The sequence below is a fragment of the Loxodonta africana genome, chromosome 4 (assembly GCF_030014295.1).
Source record: "Loxodonta africana isolate mLoxAfr1 chromosome 4, mLoxAfr1.hap2, whole genome shotgun sequence".
NCBI classification, from domain to species: domain Eukaryota; kingdom Metazoa; phylum Chordata; class Mammalia; order Proboscidea; family Elephantidae; genus Loxodonta; species Loxodonta africana.
Window position 1 is genome coordinate 68,970,462 of NC_087345.1, and position 20,868 is coordinate 68,991,329.

Here is a 20,868-nt window from a genome sequence, read left to right on the forward strand (position 1 = left end):
GGTAGAGTGGTCAAGGAAGTGCTGTCTGAGCAGATAGGATCAGGTCTAAGTGATAAATGATAAGATGTCAACCTTGCAACGAGCAAGGGAAGAAGTGTTTCAGGGGAGGGAGCAGGAAGTGCAAAGATCCTGAGGCAGGAAGGAGATTGGTACATTCAGTGAACAAAGCAAAAACAGATGGGGCAGGAGCATACTGAGCCAGGGGGAGAACGGAACCAAACGAGGTTGGAAAGACAAGCAGAAGCCAGATCACACAGGACATTGGAGGACATGCCAAGGAAATTGCTCACTTCATCCTTCATTGTGACGAGAAGTCACTGGAGAGTTTAAGTAGACAGGTACCACCAACTGATTTACTTTAGCCTCTCTGGAAAAATACTCTCTTGATCCACCTTAGCTAATCATCTTTCTCCCCATCTAGCCACATTCACTACCGACATTTGTGTGCAGGTCTGCCCTCACCACGCCGTTTCCTCACCACCCATCTCATTAGCCACTTGATAATATATTCCATTTCCTCTGCTCTCCTGAAAACCTCTCCCTGACAGGGCACTGATGGCCTGCTCTGTGCACATCTCTCTTTGACTCTCCCCAAGCACTTCACTCACACTCACTCCAGAGTCTTTATTGAGACCCTGTTTTGTCTCAAAGAAGCCCTTGTGGCACTTCGCTTAAGCACTCGGCTGCTAACCAAAAGGTCAGCGATTCAAACTCACCAGCTGCACTGCGGGAGAAAGATGACAGTCTGCTTCTGTAAAGATTACAGCCTTGGAAATCTGATAGGGAAGTTCCACTCTGTCCTTTAGGGTTAGAATTGACAGCAATGGGTTTTTGTCTCAAACTCTACGCTTGTCACTGGAGATAACATAGTAGGCAAGACAGAAGTCCATTGCCCTCATGAAACCTAAAGTCTGGCAAGTCAACCAGCTCTAAAATTGAAGTTTAAGGTCTCTGAAAGCAGGCATTGGGTTATTCTGGGAGACCACAGCAGGAGCACTTCAACCTGTGTGAGGAAGGCTGGGCGCGGTGGGGGACAGGGATGGCAGAGGAAGCATGGGCTGCCTGAGACCTAGGACAGCACTAAAATGTCACTTCCAGACACTTGTTTTGTTTACCAGGGAAGGATGGAAAGAAGCAGGGGAAGGAATGCCACAGTCTTTCTCAACTCAGTTCCATTTACGTCCTAGTTAGCAGAAATTCCTCTCAAATTCAAAGAAAAGGTTGCCAGTGTTAGCTTTGGCTAAGGTCCACTTTACCCAAATTCAAGTAAAGGGAGGTTTTGTAGAGGAAGTGACGTCTGGTCTAAGCTGAGTCCCACAGGACCAGGCAGAGATTGGGAAAGACTGGAAAGGGAAAGCATTTTTGACAGACAGTAGTGCAGAGGCTGAGAGTTGAGAATACGGCTCATTTGAGGAGACCACCAGGAATTATTCTCCACTTCCTTCTTGTTGTTCTGTTGTTAGGTGCCTTCAAGGAGGCACCGACTCATAGCAGTGTATGTACAACAAAACGAAACACTGCCCAGTCCTACACCATCCTTACAATCCTTACTTCCTTACTCTGCATTAACCCGTCTCTTTGCCCACTCCTTGCATTACGCCAAAAATGACATACACAGGTGCTCAATACATAGTGGATGAATGACACACAATTTGCCTCAATTAAGGAATTGTCTTCTAGAATCTCCTTTTTCCTCTCTACAGTCTGAATTCCACAGAGACCTCACAGGTGACACCTTCCTGAAGCTTTCTTTATCCAACTGCAGCACGAATGATCTTTACTTCCTCTGAATTTTGTCTTACTGTTCTCAAATTGTTTAATGTTTTCTGTACAGATCTTGTCTTCCCAACTAAACATAAGTTGCCAAGGGCAGGGGCTCCCTCCTTTTCTTTCTCTTCCTCCCCATCTTCATCACCCCACCCTCCCACCCACCCACCACCCCCATTCCCTCTACCTTGACCTCTCCTCCTCCTCTTCCTCCTCTTCTTTCTGCACTCAAATTCCCTGTAAATGCTTAACACCTATGGAAGGAAGGAAGAAGGGTAAGGGGGAGGAGGGAAGGGAGCAAAAAAGGTATTCCAGCAAAGAGGATTGCTGTCTTTGGGGAGAATTTGGATTAGGTGACCCTGACAATCCCTTCCCCTCCTTTTATTACAATCCCTTTTAGATATAAAATTTCCCAGAAGAAAATATGAACAAGTAAATTAGAAATTTGTTTATCACAAATGCTTCACATTTTCAGCTAAAGCTTACTATTACTTTAACCAAGGCATTTTAACCTCTCTTTTCTTAAATCAGATACTGTATTTCCCTTTGATGCAATGTAGCAAATCAGACATAACAACAGCTACTTTTCATACACAAAGGTACAACACTGTAATCTCTACCTTAAGATTTCTGCATCCAAAAGAGCTCCCGAGTCCATTCTCTTCTTTAAATCTCCATCCCCAGCTCTGGGGTACAATCTGCCATCTCTTGCAAATACCTCTAATTAGTCTTCCTTCATCTACTCTTAGCCCTTCTCAGTAAACCAAAAAAAACCAAACCAGTTGCCATCAAATCACCAGGCCTTTCTTCCAAGGCACCTCTGGGTGGATTCAAACTTCCAACCTTTTGGTTATCTATCAAAAACGGTCAGGAAGAGCCAATCTGCTCATGACACTTTCCTCCTTAAAACTCTCCGGTGGCTGCCCTTGCGCACAGGACAAAGATCAAAATCTTTAATAACACCTGCAGGGCTGACCACCTCACCAGCTTGTGAAGTCTCATACCAGGTTCTGTCATTTCCTGGGCTCCGGCCACATGGACCTTCCTTCAGTTGCTCACATCTGCCTTGCCTCCTCTAGCTTCAGGGTCTTTGCACATGCTTTTACTTTCTCAGTTCAAAAGCAATTTCCTCATGGAAGCCGTCCCTGACACCCACAAGACAACACATCTCCTCCTCCAGTTTGCTCACACTCACAGCACCATATACCTTTCCCTCACAGCCCTTATTATGTTTGCAATTATGTATTTGTTTTTATAATTATTTGTATAATGCTTGCCTTCCCAACCAGTCTAAAAACTCCCTAAACATAACCCGTTTTATTCACCGTTATAGATCCCTAGTGCTTACAGCAGTGCCTGACACGTAATGGACATTTAATAAATATTGGACAAATGAATGCCATCTGCAACAGATGCTAATAAGATTCTCCATTATTTGGATGTCTTTACTTATTTTCGCCAAACCAAGATTCTGATGAATTGAAGTCTAGGGAAAGGGGATATTAGATTGGATATTCCTCTTCAGATAAAAGGATGAGAAATGAGCCCATATTTATGCATGCCCTTATTACTGTAAGTCCACATAAACTGCTTGCAATTACTCACATTTTCTCCAAAACAACGAAAGGAATTCAACAAGCTTTCTTAAATGATTTAGGCCTGCGCATGGACTTCTGTTTTGCAAATAACACACTTCATTTTTGCACGTGGAGAAATGGTCTAGATATTTAAAACTCTTTAAACTTTGGGAAGGATGATAATCAGAGATAAAAAGCAACGAAAGACACAATATTTTAGTTTGTAAAATCGGTTTATTTACAATTTTTTTGTATTTTAAAGTTGTATTTGAAGTTTTTATTTCCCTGGCAAGCATTCCATATTTTCTTAAAATATGGAGGAAAAGGATAGGAAACCTGAATAAGTTTGAATTTAATGAGATTTACGTGCTACGGCCATCAATAAAATTTAACCTTTAATCCCTGAGAATTAGTACGAAGTGTTACAAATCATATTTTCATGCATTCAAATGTAAAAAGCATTACTTTAAGAACAAAAAAAAAAAAGAAAGAATAAAGCTACTATAATTAACCTCCCCACATATGGCAATATGAGTTCTCTTTCACAAATTGAGGGGCATGTGTGTGTGTGCATTTAAAGTTACCGGGTACACCCAAATAGAATAAGATGCTCTAGTTATCGGTTTTTGTCTAGTTTCTCCCACTCTAAGAAATATTAAAAATGGAAGCTGATACATAATTCATTCAAATAGAAATGGCCACTGCTAGCTCAAACCCCACCCCCCCTTTTTTTTTTTGCATGTGATAGTTAATGACTTCCTTTCACTGTCGGAAACCAAAAATTCTGAATCTGTTACCTGAGCCCCACTGTTGTTACAAAGTCACTTGGAGCAAGTCACTTCAATTTCCTCAAATATCAAATGAGGATAATTATAGCTTATAGGGATGTATAAGACGGAGCCGATGTTCACAAAACACCATGAGAGCTGTGAAGGAGCTCTCTTTGTAAGCAGCATCTGTGGAACAGATGCTACATTTATAAAATTACCTTGCTGTTTCTGAGTAAGGGGCCCTGGTGGTGCAGCGGTTAAGCGTTTGGCTACTAACCAAAACGTCGCAGTTGGAATCCACCAGCGACTCCTTGGGAACCCTATGGGGCAGTTCTACTCTGTCCTATAGGGTCACTATGAGTCAGAATCGACTGGATGGGAACAGGGGTTTCCTCAGTATAGATGACCAGTTAATACTCTAAAACATCTTTCTTCAGAGGAGTACATATTAACTCATTAAGCTGTACAATGAACTTTTTTGAAATGCAAGAGAGAATGGCAATTATGTCCCCTCCTATGTATCTTTACCTATCTGTCTGTCTGAATTGTAGCATAGGCAATAAAATGAGAACACAGCAAATCTGAACCAAAAAAAAAAAGACCGTAGTAAGAAGCAACTTTCTGACGTGTGCAACACACTAGCAGTCAGTCGCTTTTCGATTTGGACACTGTTAATTTATCACCAAAGACAAGCAGTTATTGCCTAAGGCCCAAAGGAAAATGCACTGCAATCAAACTTTTTTAAAACAACCATCAAAGTCACATGTACTTTTCAAATCTTAGTGCTTTCTTCCCCAAACAAGAAGTACTCAAACCCCCTCTTCAAAAAACTAATACCAGTGTCAGCTAGGAAAATCTTCATGCTAGTTTGAAAGCAACTCTGAAGTTCGAAGAACGTTTATTTGTATAGTTGTTGATACCAAAAGGGAAAAGATTACTAGAGATTCTAAGACAATATAGGTATTAACCAATTTAATAAAGGCTTTTAAAGGTTTGTTAAAAGGAAAGCAGATGAGTGGGACATATAATCTGCTCAGAATAAATCAGATCGGGACAATAAATTTCTGATTTAAACTGCTGCTTTAGCACCAGCTTTCAGTTTTGTACATAATGTACATCTGAAAAATTTATTTCTAGATATATTGAGTTTTTTGGTTGGTTTGCAACTAGTTAAGAACTTTGAGAAGCAACTTGACCAAGCAATAGTGAGATGACGAAGACTGGGCTTGGGAACCCTTATATCATTCCCTAGCAAATCCCACTTCGGCTTGAGAAAGCCACACTAATAAGTAATTCCTTGGCTGTGGGTAGCAGGAGGGGCGTAAATAAAAATGTGAGGTAGTTATTTCCACAGAGGGAAATATTTGTCTACATAATATCCCTGCAATGTCTAACAAATTCCTAGAGCATCTGCTTGCTGTCATCTGTAAATAAACTCTGAGCTTGGCAAATCACGAGCTAGCTGCAGTTCAGAGGCCTTATTTTCCGACCCAGCATGACAAGAGGAGACACGAAAATCCAAAAACCGTGAACCAGAGAGTCCATCAAGTGTAAAAACTGCAAAAGCATCAAGCACTCAAAGCATGTGGTGGAACTGGTGAGAGCACAAAAGGATAATTTGCCAGTACTTATATGGCACTGGGGATACAGAGGAAAGAATGAGAAAGATTGGTGAGGAATAATTTATAGGCTCTGCTTCCACAGCTTAACTGTCTCCTTGAAACTTAAAATAAAAACGACTTGAAGTCCTTGCATGATAGAGAACATGTTACAGGCCACATAAAGGTGTAATAAAATATTAAAGGTATACAATATCCTGAGATAAGAACTGCCTACCAAAACTTTAGTCTTTCTTGGCAGTTGCATATTTATATCAAGCTAATAAAAATCAATTATTGCTGATGAACAAACACAGAATGAATTATTTTAACATCTCAGGATACTGATAGAGAACTATCTATTTGGCATTCTCATCACTCTTCAGGCTAACAGACCAACAACAATACCAGAAAGAGATCAGGAGTTAAATTATAGTTAGAAAAGGGGAGAAAAGTAAGGTAGGACATTAAAATTTTATTCTGAAATTATCTCTGGCCACAACAATAAAATTTAACAAATATTCACTAAACAGTCTTACTCCTGTCATCAGCTGTACAATACATACAGTATCATAGAACTGGTCACTAGGATTAAAATCCACTAGAACATATTTAATGTTAAGTGGTGACAGCAGCATCTCACAGAAATTTTTACATACATATATACACAGTCCACATTCAACCGTTTTCACATATTTTCAGTACACAGTTGCAGCATATTACAGTCACGTGTCTAAGTTGTTGCTCAATACTCAAGCCACTACCTGGACGCAACTGTAGCAGTTGAGCTGAGTATAATTACAATTAACTTTATATATGTCCATAGCAGAGAGATGTACAAGCCCCTAAGAAACAGAGTTCACAAATACTTTTTTTTTTTCAAATGCTACCACAGCATTTCATGTTGGGCAATATTAAAACCTTTACCAACCAAATCAATTTTTGTTTTTAAAAAGTCTTCTGCTTACCAGAAATATTCTTGATGGAAAAAAATTACAAAAATGCTTTCTTCAAAATTATTCACACTTTTAAGATTCCAATATGGCCCAATGCTACTGATGCCTAAAGTGTTTTCTCACATTCTGATGGAGTCATGTAGCCTGACTCCAAACCACGCAGTAAGTTTAAAAGTGGCTTAAGTGCCTTGCACCCAAATTGTAAAAATCCCTGGCCATCCTTACTAGAGCCAGGCACATAGAAAAGAAATGCACTTTGGTTCATACCAAATGCCCTGGGATTAATCACACTATAAAATTAAATGGTTTGAGGTAAATTTTTACAAATACAGTTGATTGCTGTCTAGTGTTAGCCTAACAAAAAAAACAACCTTTAAAAAATCAGTCTGATGTTAAGATACAACAAGGACCATCTTTAACCCCTTAAACCTAGGAGCTCCCTGTGTAACTAACCAATGGTTAAGTTTCTCAGTGCCTGATGAGGACGCACGCCTTATGGTTTCTATTAAGGCCTGTAAGTAACTGGGTATTTAAGACAGATGTATCATCTTTGCAGAGGTGGGTTCCATCCTTACTGCCTATTATTCAAAGGATTAAAGAGGCCAAAAAATGCATGCCCTACAACATGGCATTCGGAACAAAAGGCACATTGTTAACACTAAGGGCACAATTTCTCCTCTACTGTTAATCTACACGGTTTTGCATGACTCTGTTGTTCCACTGTCGTAGCAGTACACTTAAGTGGTAATGAACACTCTGGTGGTACAAGAAACGGAGCCAAATGAGACTGCAACCAAAGACAAGACGACGCTGTGCTATTCCTAAATCTGAAAACAGCGCAGACATCCCCAGACAATGGTAACCTGTGAGACCAAGGACTGTTTCCAAGCCAACTCCTAGTAGCCTATCAGAGCCCTTCATTTATTTATGTTTTAAAATCACAGATATGCGACTTTTTTTAGCCTTAAAATTAAGCTATAATTTTTTTTCTTTAATAAAACAGTTCTATCACTAAACGCTGAAATGGGATGGCTCTTGTGAAGAATAAAGGAAATTTCACTGTATTTGGGGAGAAGAAAAGGACCAAAGTGCTGCGCATTAGAGTTTGGCCTCCAAGTTCCCAGTTGCATTTGTGAATGAAGACAACCACAAATGCATGGTTGGCATCTTAAGGAGCAGTTTTGTGCAGTGGGGGGAAAGACAAGCAGTATTAGCCCACATATAAGCTTTCTCACGTATAATTCTTTTATAGAGAAATTAATAAAAACGGCAGGCTAAGGTTCATGTATTTAAACCTAAATGGGAAAATGAAAGGGGAGCCGTGGAAGGGGAAATTCGCCTTTACATGTTTCTGATTTTTTCAGTGATCTAAAGAAGTTAACCATCCTTAAGAGGCTGGTGGTTTTCACAAAGCCACCACACCGTCTTACATGTCTTATGCCATTAAGCCAAAAATGTAATAATAAATACAGATATTTAAATTCTATAAGCCACTGATTGGGGGTATCCTCACCCGAGCATCATTTAAAATGCAACTTACCCAACACATTATTGCACTTCCACAGATTACATACCTATGTCTATAAGATGCTAAAGAATTCACTTTGCCTCGGGTAAAGAAGCTATAATTTTTAAATACACAAGTACAAATTATTAGTGACATAGTAAAGCAAATAACATCACTATCTTATTAATAAGCTAATGTTATTACTGTTTTTGGCAAATATCTGTAATATTTCCTGAGCATTTTTCTCCACCATCTACCGATAAAGTCTCACAATACATAAAGTGTTTTGTTCAAAACCACTTTTTTTTTTTTTTTTAAAGGAAAACTGTGGGATTAAATTAAAAGAACTTAACCGGAAACTTCCTTGGCCTCACTGGGGACCATGCTTTAAGTACTTGGAAATCAATCTACAGGCAATATCTGTGCATATAAAAGATTATTTATCCTAACTTACACTACCCCAAACCTACTGTATCCAGACAGGCAGAAACCTTTCTATACTAAATTGCACATACTCAAAAAAAATTTCCACGTGCCTTGAAATTGATATGTATCACTGTTCATACATTAGTGATAAAATACTGAAATTTCCACTGTGAAAATAATTATTTTTCAAAGAAGAAAATATTCTTTTACCTAACTCTCAAAGTCACTTTTCCAGGTAAAGTGTCATCTTCACAAAACAATCAGTGCAATCCAAAAGAACTTGAAAAAAAATAGAGGAACACAATTTCTGTGGTTCTTCTCAAGATGTGAAGAATAAGTCAAACCATTTAACTTGAGGTTGAACTCTCCCTCTTCTAAAACTGTTGTTAAAATAGGCCTTAGTGAACAGCCATAGTGACTTCTGCTAACCAAGAGGATTTACAGTCCTTTTATTGAAGAAAGAGGTGATATGTTCCCAGGCTATGAGAACCTTACAGTGGCACCTTAATAGTGTGAACTCACTCCGATCTGCTAAACCTTCTTTGTAATGATGGCAATTCCCACCTTAAGTAGCTAGGCTGCTATACTTTTTAAAACCGGAATATGAAACAATGGTCGTAATCACAGCTGAAATGTCTCTTTTCTGTATTAACAGTCTGGGATATATACTTGAAGGAAGAAGACAAACCAAATGCAAGCAAGAGATGCGAGATAAAAGGGGGGCAGAGAGAAGAAAAGCAAAAAGAAGGGAGAACAGTTTGTGGAATACAGTCCTAAATTTAGGTGCAAAAAGAAATTCTGTCATCTGAGGCTTCTTTACAAAGCCGTCCACTGACCTCACTGACTGTGTTAGAAAATTTGGAGGAATGCACACACTTCCATTCATCACCCAGAATGCTAATAGGGCCATTTAAACCTTGGGGACTTCTGTTTTGCATTTGAACATGAATTTAGAAAAAAAAAATCTCTAAGGTGCAGATTTTCCTAGGATATCGTTTTTACAGTGACCGTTCCCCTTCCACCACCACTACCACCCAGATAACTCAGTGAACGGGACAGCAGGACACGCCACACCTGTGCACACACCTGGGGGATGGAGGGCAGGAGGGGGCCTTCAGGGGCAATCACCTTGGGGAGAATATAATATGAACCATAAAAACATAGTGAATGTCTCTGACACCAATCTGTAAATATGCGGCAGTCATGAAGTAATCAATGGCCTGCCACTGATGTTTATTACTCTGCCACACTAAATACAGTAAGGCTCATCGTACTTTTAGAACACAAAAGTTTCAGAAAGTATAAAAACTTAAAGCACTGTCCCCATGTAGTTTATAAAAACAAAATGAACAACTTTCTTACATTAAAAGAAGTGCTGAAAAGATACAAATGAGTAAAATTATTGAGCAAATAAAAACAGGTCTGAGCTTCTCCTTTCCAACCCAGTAAGGCTCAGCAATGTCGTATCTTTCAGATTACCAGCATCAGGGGATTTGGAGCTCAGCTAACAAGTTTTGGCAACACTGTCCTCTGCTGAATATTCCCATTGGCATCTGTCATTTGTGCCAAATTAGTCCTCAGTTTGGAAGCTGAGCTAGAAGGTGGAGGTAACTTGGAAATCGACGTGATAGCACCAGTGCTCTCGGTTATCCGTTTCACCGCGGTCTTCTCCCCGGTTGGAGGCTTCGGCAGCCGCCTCCTCAGCCAGGGATGCCGTAAAGCCTGGCCAGGGGTCATTCGGACCACAGGATCCCATTCTAAACACTGTTTTAAGAAGTCAAGGAAAAGGGGATCATCACACCCCTTCAGTGCATTCCCCCACTCTCTGCTCTCAGGTGGGCCCCTCAGTTTCCCCCTCCTGGAACGGCCTCCATTGAGAACCACAGAGCCATCAGACAGAGTCGTGACCGAGCAGTAGCGGGGATAGCCCTTGGAGCTCACAAAATTTTTGGCTCGTTTGGATGTATCCAGCAGTTTCTGGGAGGGCATGCCCAACAGTTCAATCATACAGGCCAGCTGGTCCCCTTCATCCTCCCCTGGCAAGAGGGGGTAACCTGTCAGGAGCTCGGCTAAAATGCAGCCTAGGCTCCACATATCAATGGGCATCCCATACCTGGCCCCGAGGATCACTTCCGGGGCCCGGTAAAAACGGGACTGAATGTACGTGTAGACGCGCTGATGCTCGTAACAACTGGAACCAAAATCAATCACTTTAATACCGCTTCTCCCCTGCTGCTTTAACAAAATGTTCTCGGGCTTAAGGTCACAGTGAATTATTCTGTTTTTGTGCAAAGCATCCAAGCACTGAAGAATCGAGTGGGCAAACTTGCGAACCAAAGGCAGGCTGAAGCCCTGGAATTTATTCTTCTTGATGAGTTCGTAGAGGTTCATGCTCAGCAGCTCGAACGTCATGCAGATGTGGTTGCGGAAGGTGAAATTCTCCAGCATGTGGATGACGTTCATGGTGTTGTCCTTGTCCTGCTTCCGCAGGTGTTCCAGGATTCGGATCTCCTCCGCCGCCTGCCGGTGGAAGCGTTTCTCATTCCGCACCATCTTGAGGGCCACATGCTGGTGGACTTTATGGTCATAGGCCTTGACCACCTGGCCAAAGCTTCCCTTCCCGATGACCTTCAGGACTTCGTACCTGTAAGCCACATGATCATGGGGCACCTGCACATATGATCCTTGGTCGTCGTCATAGCCACCGTTGTTCGGCCCACCTGTCATTCCTTGGCGTTTCTTTGCATTTGGACCCAAGAAATAAATTTCAGGGTAGCTGAAAATCTCATGGTGTTCAAAGGTGGTTAGTTTTTGCATATATTGCTTCATTGCTTGTTCAGGTGTCATGGGGGTGGCTTTCACCTTCCCCAAGCCTTCCATAGACTTCAGAGAGGTAGAGCTCCCCTGCCGTCTATGAATGTTCTCCAGCTGCCGCTCTGGCACCACTGGCAATCCCGTTTTACCCACTGTAAGCCCATTTGGTTGTGTCGTGAGCACTGTCCGTTTGTTACTGTTATCCTCAAACAGCTGCTGAACCTGGATCTGTCCGTGGCTGTGGCTGCTCACATGCAGGTGATCATTCATTGTGTGCTTACTGCCGCCAATCTGGAATTCAAAAAGGATACATAAATAGAGTGGAAGAAGTCTTGTCTGTTCAAATGGGGTATTTTACAAGTCGACACCACTCCCTCCTTTAGAAAACTCAATTTCGTTTTCATTGATATTCAGAATCAGGTTTACTAAAAAGGAAGAGCAGCACACCAAGGAGGGTGCTCGTGAACACCAGAGAGGGAAAGGAGAGGGAAAGTAGGAGGCAGCTGACAGTCTGCAACAAAATAAAGGAAAACACTGGTTAGTGTGCTGCTTGAGGCTGCCAAACCAGGAAGCCTTAAAGAAAGGACCCCATAAACGCTACACCTAGTAGTCAAGCAGTTTGCTGCACATACTCAGGGTCCTGAAGAGTACATTTCCCTGTGGAGGCAAAAACCTATCGTTCTTGTTCATTTTTGGATATCAACAGCTAGCACATAGCCTGGTTCATCATAGGTGTTCAACTCAATCCGCACTTGACACATAATGGAGGAATGGAATACACAAAAGAATGTGAACATACATGACTCTATACTAGCTAATCAAAAACCAAACCCATTGCCATCAAGTCGATTCCAACTCATAGCGACCCTACAGGACAGAGTAGAACTGTCCCATAGTTTTCCAAAGAGTGACTGGCGGATTCGAACTGCCGACCTTTTGGTTAGCAGCTGAGCTCTTAACCACTGCACCACCAGGACTCTCTATACTAGCTAACGCCCTCAAATCATACCACTTTTCACAGTGTATTTGACTCAACGGCACTGGGTTTTTTCTTTACTTAGAAACTGCACCTATCTGGTTCACTACTCCTTCCTCAGTGTCTAGCTCTATTTCAAACACTAGTATCTTTTATCTCCAATCTTCACTATTACTTGGACATTCAACTGCTTATACCAAGGAACATACACGATTCAGTGGCAAAGAAAAAATGTACTTTCAGGCTTGAAAGACTCCCATATAGATATCTATGGTAGTTATCTTGTAAAACCCCTAACCTATTTTTAAAAGTTTCTGGGCTTCACTGACTGTGATGACCATTTAAGGCCATTCAGCCCAACAAACCAACCAACCACCACCCTCTTTTGGGCCTTCCTTTGGTCAATGGCTGGGTATTTCTATGAGCTGCTGGAATACTCAGCTTTCCCAGAAGGAATACAAAGAAGCAATTTCTATTTCAGGCACACATGCGATCCCTGTACATTCCTGTCTAAACAAAATTGATGGTGTAGCCCAAGGGGCCCCCAGCCTTCTAACAGGAATCTACTTGGGATTTCTTTCAAGCATTATAGTTGCAAAGTGGTGAGGGTGGAAGGGATTAGCAGCCAGGATCTTCTCCCAGTTAGGAATTCCTGCCAGTCTCAGAAAACTCTTGCCTGCTTGGTGATTTTATGAGATCTTAAAGATCAATTTACCATTCATAATCAACTCCATTCATTTAATCGATATTTGCTGAGGTGTAGCCACATAAGTGGCAGGATCCCTGCCCTCTGGGAGCTTACAATCAACTAGGTGAAGTCATTTGCCATCAGTATGCTTTCCATTATCTCTTCTAAATCCAACTTTTATATGGACTTTACAAACTACTGAAAAAGTTGTTATTGTTGTTAGCTGCTGTTGACTCGATTCCACCTCATGGTGAAACTATGTGTGCTGTGACCTTTCAGAAGCAGGCTGCCAGGCCTATCTTTCGAGATACCTCTGGGTGGGTTTTGAACCGCCAATCTTTTGACTAGTATTCGAGCTCTGAAATGTTCTTTACATATAACACGATAATTCAGGAAATGGTTTGGGATGATCTAGATCATGAAATGAAATTCCAAGTCCTTCTTACTAGTAGACCAAGACTCACAAGTTTTCTTGAACAGACACAGCATGTACGCTGACTATCTGAGGAATGAGCTTTCTCTGCTGGCTTCTAAAGCAAAGTGGGATATAGTACCTGAGCCTGTCTGAACTGTGATTTCACAGATTCAGGGATTTTATTTCTCAGAGACATTCTGGAAGATTTCTAGCTAAACCCTTTTATTACACTCATATGCTATCCCATGCTAGGTGATCTATTTTTTCTAAGGGTAGCCAGACAGGTTATTTTTATCTTCATTCTATGCCAAAAGCAAGGCATTCCATAAAAATGAGTTAGGAAAGGCTTGGGCATATATATAAAAGCAGTATAGGCTGTCCTGAGCTTTTCTTTCTAAGCCTCATTCTTTGCACACCCTCTTGCCCACTGTGGTCTTTCAAACTCCAAGGGACAAAAGGACCTCATATTTGAAATATCTCTCTCCTAGAGAACCACTCTCTCCAGAGCAGGATGGAGCTATTTCAGAAGAAAAACCAATCTATTACCAGCATACATGCTACGAAAAGCATGAGGCTTTATTAGGGACAAAACTAATGTTGGGGCTTTAGGGATTGCTAAGATGATAGCAAAGAAAAACTTACTGACCATCAGAAACTCATTTTAATTTGTGCTATAGTAATTTTTGTGCTGTATAATTTAAAATATGATTGCAGAAGTTTTATTGACTAGAACTAAAGAAGAGTTCTCCAAATGACTGGACCACCTCCTATCTCTTCAACTGCTTTCTCTTGGTCTCCTTTGCAGTACCAACTATTAGTCAACCCACCCTTAGAATACAGGATTCCTCAGGGTTCAAGCCTCAATTCTCTTGGCCTCTCACCCCTACAACTCCCTCTGGTGGATCCTGACCACAGCCAGGGCTTCGGCAACCACCCATGCCTGAAGTCTGCCACGTCCTCACCTCAAGCCCAGCTCTGCCAAACCTACGTCTCCTCAAGCTCAAGGTCCATGTGTGCAACTACTGATCAACTCAACTGCAACTCACGATCTCTCTCCCCCAACTGCTGCCCCCTCCCATGATCCCCAATTTTTGATAAACAAAAGGTTTCACTGCCACAGAGTCACTCAAGTTGTACACCTGGGAATCCTCTCAACATTTTCCTCACCTTCCCAAATCCTCATCAAGCCTTGTCAATGCTGTCTGCCCCACTCCCTTCTCCATCAACAACACTGTTTCTTCTCACACTCCTGTTGCCGCCTTTCATCAGGACAGCTGTGAAGGCCTCATAACATGAGTCCTTGCTTCTAAATCTGAACCACCAACCAGCAAGGCAAGAATACAAGGTTCGAATATTTAGAGTCTAAATGATCTGATTCCTTCCAGTTTCATCTACCCCTGTTATTCTTCTCCCTGAGTTTCAAAGCTACATTGCCCAAGGCTCCGTGCTTTTTTTACATTCCTCTGGTTTTGCGGGGGCTGGGTTTCACTACAGTTAGAAGCCCAGGGATTTTCAGCTAGACATACATGGAATGAATTCTAGCTCCACCACTTACTACATCACCTTGGGCAATTCATCTCTCAGAACCTCAGTGCCCTCATCTGCAAAAAAGAAGGTAACAAAACTATCTCATTTAGAGGATTAAGTAAGGTAATTACCTGTAAAATGCTCAGAATAGCACTCGGGTAAATGAGAGCTATTATTATTGTCTCTTTGCAGACACTGTTTATAATGTCTTCCCTTCTCACGTCCAGGTGGTAAACTCCTACTCATACCTTCAAAGCTTGGCTCAACTCTCACCTCCCTGTAAAACCTATCCTGACCTGACGAACAGCTCCTTCTGCTGTACTTCCAGAGCACTGCTACATTCTAACACTTATTTCACTTTACCATAATTGTTTTGGTATCTGATGCATCCCACTTGGCTGTGAACAATTCCACCGCAGGGCTACCTCTTATCTTTGTAACTCTCTTAACATAAACTCATGTATTTAATCAGCACTCAGTAAATATCCATCGAATGTAAGAATGCATGTCAGTAAATCCCTGTTAACTCTCATCTCTCTGAATTACTCTTGGGAACTGCATTTTGTACCTTAGTAAGAAAACATGCAGTCAATACCCAGGGGATTGGGAAATGCCTCTGGTGACCCCAGTCACAAGACCTTAGACTTACCGCGCATCAGCAGGGACTGTGAGGCAAATCATAGCTGATTAAAAAGTACCTGGAATAGATATATCAGCTCAACATCTAAAAGCACCGTGTGGAATCTTAAACTTCCAAACATTGTAGATTCATTTGAGGGGCTTTGCATCTCAAACACGGTAGGACTCTAAAACCACAACCAAACTTTGAAGGCCAATTAATCAATCTACAAAAAGGGGCGGCGGGGAACAAAACTAGAGAAGCTGGAATATTTCCAGACTATATACCAGGACTACATCATCCACTTAAGGATATTAAAAACCTCTAACCTCTTGAAAAAGGAGCCCTGGTGGTACAGTGGCTAAAGCAGTCGACTGCTAACTGAAAGGCTGGTGGTTTGAAACCACCAGCAGCTCCACAGGAGAAAGATGTGGCAGTCTGCTTCCATAGAGATTTACAGCCTTGGAAACCCTATAGGGTCGCCATGAGTCGGAACTGACTCGACAGTAGTGGGTGGTGGTGGAACCTCTGGAATTCTGAGACTGTGGTTTATTTCTATTTGCCAGTGCCTGTCACACTGAAAAGTAGATGCTGAATAAATACAATTGTTAGGTACCTACAACTTACGAGTAAAATGGAGAGACCTACGAGATGCCTGTCTCATCATAAAATATTTTAGCATTAAAAATTATGTGAGAACAACAGTCTAACCAGTTTTGTAGTTTTCAGCACCTCGAGTAATAAAATGGCCAGCAAGCAGATATTTCACTGTGCTAACGTTTCTGGGTGTTTTATAGCTTCTCTGAAATTCAGAAATGCTATCTAGTGTTATGGGACTAGAACTGAGGCCAAGAAGATTGGAATTTTAGCTCCTCCCCAAACAAACTGACAGTCTGTGTGGCCTACTTTTCCTTCTTCAAAACATTACTATTTGTGAAGTGGGAATATGAACCTTCTTTAACTTCGATTATTTTATAAAGATAAAACTGGTAACTGGAGAGCACTTTAAAGTTATGAATGTGATAAATATTCATATTTGGACATTTAAAAAGAAATATGTTAGTATCTTGGATACATCAGAAAATAAAAAAGAAATAAAAAAAGTATCAGATACACTCTTAGGTAAAACAAAACGACTAAAGTGTTAAATATCCATGGAGTTAGAGAACAATGGACTGAATAAATTCTAAAACTCATAATCTTGGTAATCATATATTTATCCTCCCTGCTGGCGCAGTGGTTAAGAGCTACGGGTGCTAACCAAAAGGTTGGCAGTTCAAATCTACCAGCTGCTCCTTGGAAACCCTATGGGGCAGGGGCAGTCTACTTTGTCTTGTTGGGTTGCTATGAGTCCAAATCAACTTCACGGTAACAGGTTATAGTAGCACTGGAGCCCTGGTGGCACAGTGGTTAAGAGCTTGGCTGCTAACCAAGAGGTAGGCCGTTCAAATCCATCACCTGCTCCTTGGAAACTTTATAGGGCAGTTCTACTCTGTCAGAATCGACTTGATGGCAACAGTTTATTATAGTAGCATTTACAAAAGAAAATATGGGGAGGGTGTTATGACAAGGTCATTTCCCTCTCTTTAATGCCTTTTTTTCCCATTCATTTTAAAATAGCTCTTCCCAGGTGTAACTGCTCTGGAATTAAAACCTAACAACTTATAGAAACTGACAGACATACAGATCTACAAAGGTTTTTGTATGAAATTTTCTAGAGATAGCAGGGTCAAGAAATATGTTAAGGAGGGCCTGGGCTTTAGCTCCGGCCTTGAATATGAACTGACCAGGGAATCTGGACCAAACCAGCTATCTGTCTGAGTTTGTTTCCTCATCTGTAAAACGAAAGAGTGGAGCCAGATAAACTCTGTGGTCCTTTTAAATTTTCCTATTGCATGCAACCTACGATGTTAAACAAAATCAAAACTAAACAAAAATCAAAACCCAAATTCTCACTTTCAAAATCAGGCATCTAATTATTAACAACATATTGAAGTTCACTTAAGCTAAAATCAGGTAAATCAGGCAGCTGCCACAACAAAATACACACACCCATCATTAGGAGCTCTGAGAAGCACGCCCACATCTTTTCATTTGGGGTGAACCACAGGCTCTTCTCCCAGTGTAAACCTTTCGTCTTCTCTAAATTCACTGTGTGTTTTAATGACAAAGAGTCTCTGATCAAGCAAAGCCCAACTTTATAAAACTGGAAGCCACACGCAAACCAAGTATTTCTTTCCCAGTTCACACCAAGTTATATGATGACAACACCACGTGGAGAAAGTTGGGTGCTGTATTTTCCAAATTCTCAGATGTTTTGAAACCAAACCAAAAAAATACAAACCCCTAAAACCAATGCAGTTCCTCCACTGAAGCGACACTGTGACAAGAACATTCAACCCTAATACACAGCATCACCTATGGTACTGACATGACGCTACTGTCAACATCCAACACAGGTTAGTCGACTTCTCTGTAGTGAATTCCTAGCCCCTAGCCCCTGGGACTAATTGTGTCAAAGGAACAACAACAACAAAAACTGAGAACAAAACGTTTTCCTATGAAACTTGTACACGCTTCTCCCGGTCTAACAGGCCTAACTCCACTCCAGTCATCCTCTCACAAATTCTCCTCTGATAAACAGCTTGCCCATAACACATACGTGGCCCTCAGAGCTATTCCCTTGTGGGTTAGAAATGGTCTTTTCAACTTTCACTGGGCAAACCAGCCCTAGCAAGCATCCCTCATACAGAACCATCCTAGGCAGTTTCTCTGGAAAATCCAGCTGGAAAAAGACCTCTGAAACCATCACCTCCTCCAAGCGCAGGCCTCCTCTCGGCTGGCAGTCACCATCCATGGGCAGTCCCTGGGAGCTGAGAAAAGGTACATGCTGAAGTCAAATCCAGTTTGCCAATCTCTGCAGCCACCAGTTCCATGCTGAGCTCTCCCTTCCCTCTGGCCCCCTTAGGGACCCACAGCACCTATCAGGTGCCCTTCCCTTCCCATCTCCAAAGCAAAGCTGACTCTTTCCTTTAGAATAGTGCCCAACTGCAGAATCCTAAAGGGGTGGTTTGTTTTGTTTTGACTGCTGCTGCTGCTCTTATTTTCGTTACTGTTAATTACAATTTCTGCTGCGCTCAAACCTGTAGCACTCATAAAACATGCTTACACACGCGGGGTACAATTGGCAGCGCTCCCTGCTGGCTGGAGAGGCCTGAGAGGCTCTTTGGGGGATTGATTTTCCGGGCTGGACGGCCGGCTGTCCCCTAACACATATCTGTTTCTATAAATACCCACTACCCACAAGGGGGTAGGGATGTTTACCCGGTCAGGGATGGGAGCTCTGGGAAGCAAGAAGGAAAAAAGAGGGAAGAGCGAAGGAAAGCGGCAAGGAGGAAGTTCCGAGGAAGAGGAGGGCAGCGGTGGGCGGGCTCGGGAGGGGAAGTGAGGGGCCCACGCCAGGAATCTTCCTTTGTGGCTGCAGCTTTGCGCTCGCCCAACTTACAGAGGGTGGCGTCAAGAGGCCACTGGCCAGGGGCGTGGAGCCGCTCTCACTTCGACCTCTCTTCTCCGGAAGTCAGAGCCCCACAAGTCCGGAGTTTTTTGCCCCGGGCCCCCTCCCGACCTTCCCCCGGCCGCCCGCGGGCTGGATCTCACCGTGTGGGCTGCGGCGGCAGCGTTGCTGGCCCGGAGAGGCGGCAGGGCGATGGGGGAGGGCGGGCCGGTCCCCACTCCGCTCCGGGGGGCCCCTGCACCGAGCCCCGGGGAAACCTGAAGCTGACGAACGGCGATGTCCCCTCCTCGGCCTGGGACCACGCGCAGGAGGAGACAAAAGAGGGTCAGGGGGTAGAAAATCACCCGGACCCCGTCGCCCCGCCCCACCCCTCTGGGTAGCAAACTCCCCCTCCCCGAGAGAGAAACCGGTAAAGTAAAAAACGGGTAGTGAGCGGGGGAACGGAGGTCCGGGGCGCGGATCTCCAGCGCGCACCCACGGGCGGAGCCCAGGCAGCTGCAAAGTTAAGTCTGGTCCTCGCACGCGAGTTCGCGACCCCTTGGAAAAACCGAGCTAGGCCGGGGCTTCGCGGCCCACGCTGCAGGCAGCAGCTGGCCGAGAGCGGTTAGCGCCGCCGAAGAGGGCTCAACAGACTCCCCAGGCCCCGAGCTGTCCCCTCTCGTCGGCTCCAGCTGGGGGAGGCCCAGGACGGCCCCCGCCCGAACCCCGACGGGCCGGACCACGGCTGGGCCGGCGCACTCCCTCTCGGAGGAACCTTCAGCCCCGCGAGCAACAATGAGCAGAGCCGAAGCGAGGGCGCGCCGTGCGCCCGGGGGGCTCCCCCGCGCCGCCCGGCTGCGCCGGAGACTTTGTTCCAGGTCCAGCCGGCGGCGGCCGCCTGCGCCACGAGGGCTCGCCCGGGGCTGTGCCGGGGCTGGCAGGGGCGGGCGCCGGGGTCGGCTCGCCGGCCCGGCCCTCCTTACCAGTCGGGTAGGCGGCAGGAGCGGCGGCCGAAGGTTTCCTGGTTAACATGGCCGCTGGAAAGGAAAATGCATTTCAGAGCTGCCGTCTCCGCCGCCGCTGCTGTTCCTGCCGCTACTTCTCGAGGCCGCCGCCGCCTCCTGGTCGCTCCTCACGCGGGTCTCCGGCGCCTCCTCCCCGCCTCGCGTCAGCTACAGGCAGACACACACAGTCCGCTGCATCCCCTCGGCCCGGGCCCGCAGCAGCGAGCACCCCGCTCTCCTCCTCGCCGCCGCCGCCGCCGTCCTCCTCTTCCTCGGGCGGCTGCAGCACCCTCCGGCCCGTGCACATGCCTCGCCCTCCCCTGCGCGCCGCTTTTCTCCCCGATTCCCTCACATAGGGGCGCGGGGGAGCGGCCTGGGCCGCGAAGACCGACTCGCTCGGGAGCTTCTTCCTGGGCTCGCTCGCGCGCCCGCGCGCGCGCCCCTGCGCACGCACGTACACACGCGCACACACACACACACAAACGCGCACACACACTCCGGCGCCAGCCCGCGGCGCGGACCAGGAGGGCAGCCCCGCCCCCGCTCCCCACTCCCGCTGCAAGCCCCTCCCCCGGACTCCCCCCACACCCTAGCCTCACACCCTCACGTACACCCCACCCCCATCCAGCCACCCACAGGAGTCCCTCCCCCACCAAATCATCTTCATAACCACCCCTCCACTCCCCGGAAAACTCTGCAGCCTCCGCCTCCCCCTCCGGCCATCTGCGCCG

At 44.3% G+C, this 20,868-nt stretch overlaps 1 protein-coding gene across 2 annotated transcripts; it reads right to left on the reverse strand.

Annotated features, from left to right (window-relative positions):
* Window positions 1-9,786: 9,786 nt before the first annotated feature.
* On the reverse strand, window positions 9,787-20,561 carry DYRK2 (dual specificity tyrosine phosphorylation regulated kinase 2). 2 transcript variants are annotated; one of them, XM_064283921.1, is made up of 3 exons: window positions 20,117-20,561; window positions 19,298-19,446; window positions 9,787-11,706 (listed from the first exon to the last, which is right to left on the reverse strand). In XM_064283921.1, the coding sequence occupies exons 1-3, from the start codon at window positions 20,163-20,165 to the stop codon at window positions 10,102-10,104; spliced, it is 1,803 nt and encodes a 600-aa protein (XP_064139991.1). In that variant the 5' UTR covers window positions 20,166-20,561; the 3' UTR covers window positions 9,787-10,101. The 2 variants fall into 2 exon arrangements, with proteins under 2 accessions (XP_064139991.1, XP_023414316.1); XM_023558548.2 differs by lacking the exons at window positions 19,298-19,446; window positions 20,117-20,561 and adding an exon at window positions 18,453-19,230.
* Window positions 20,562-20,868: the final 307 nt, after the last annotated feature.

What these genes read in the sequence shown, in the direction of transcription:
- DYRK2 (XM_064283921.1), bottom strand. Translation starts at nt 20,165, where the DNA reads ATGTTAACCAGGAAACCTTCGGCCGCCGCTCCTGCCGCCTACCCGACT. An exon ending in TCCTGCCGCCTACCCGACTG is followed by an intron (nt 19,447 to 20,116) that starts GTAAGGAGGGCC and finishes GCGTGGTCCCAG; the next exon opens with GCCGAGGAGGGGACATCGCC. An exon ending in CTGCCGCCGCAGCCCACACG is followed by an intron (nt 11,707 to 19,297) that starts GTGAGATCCAGC and finishes TTTGAATTCCAG; the next exon opens with ATTGGCGGCAGTAAGCACAC.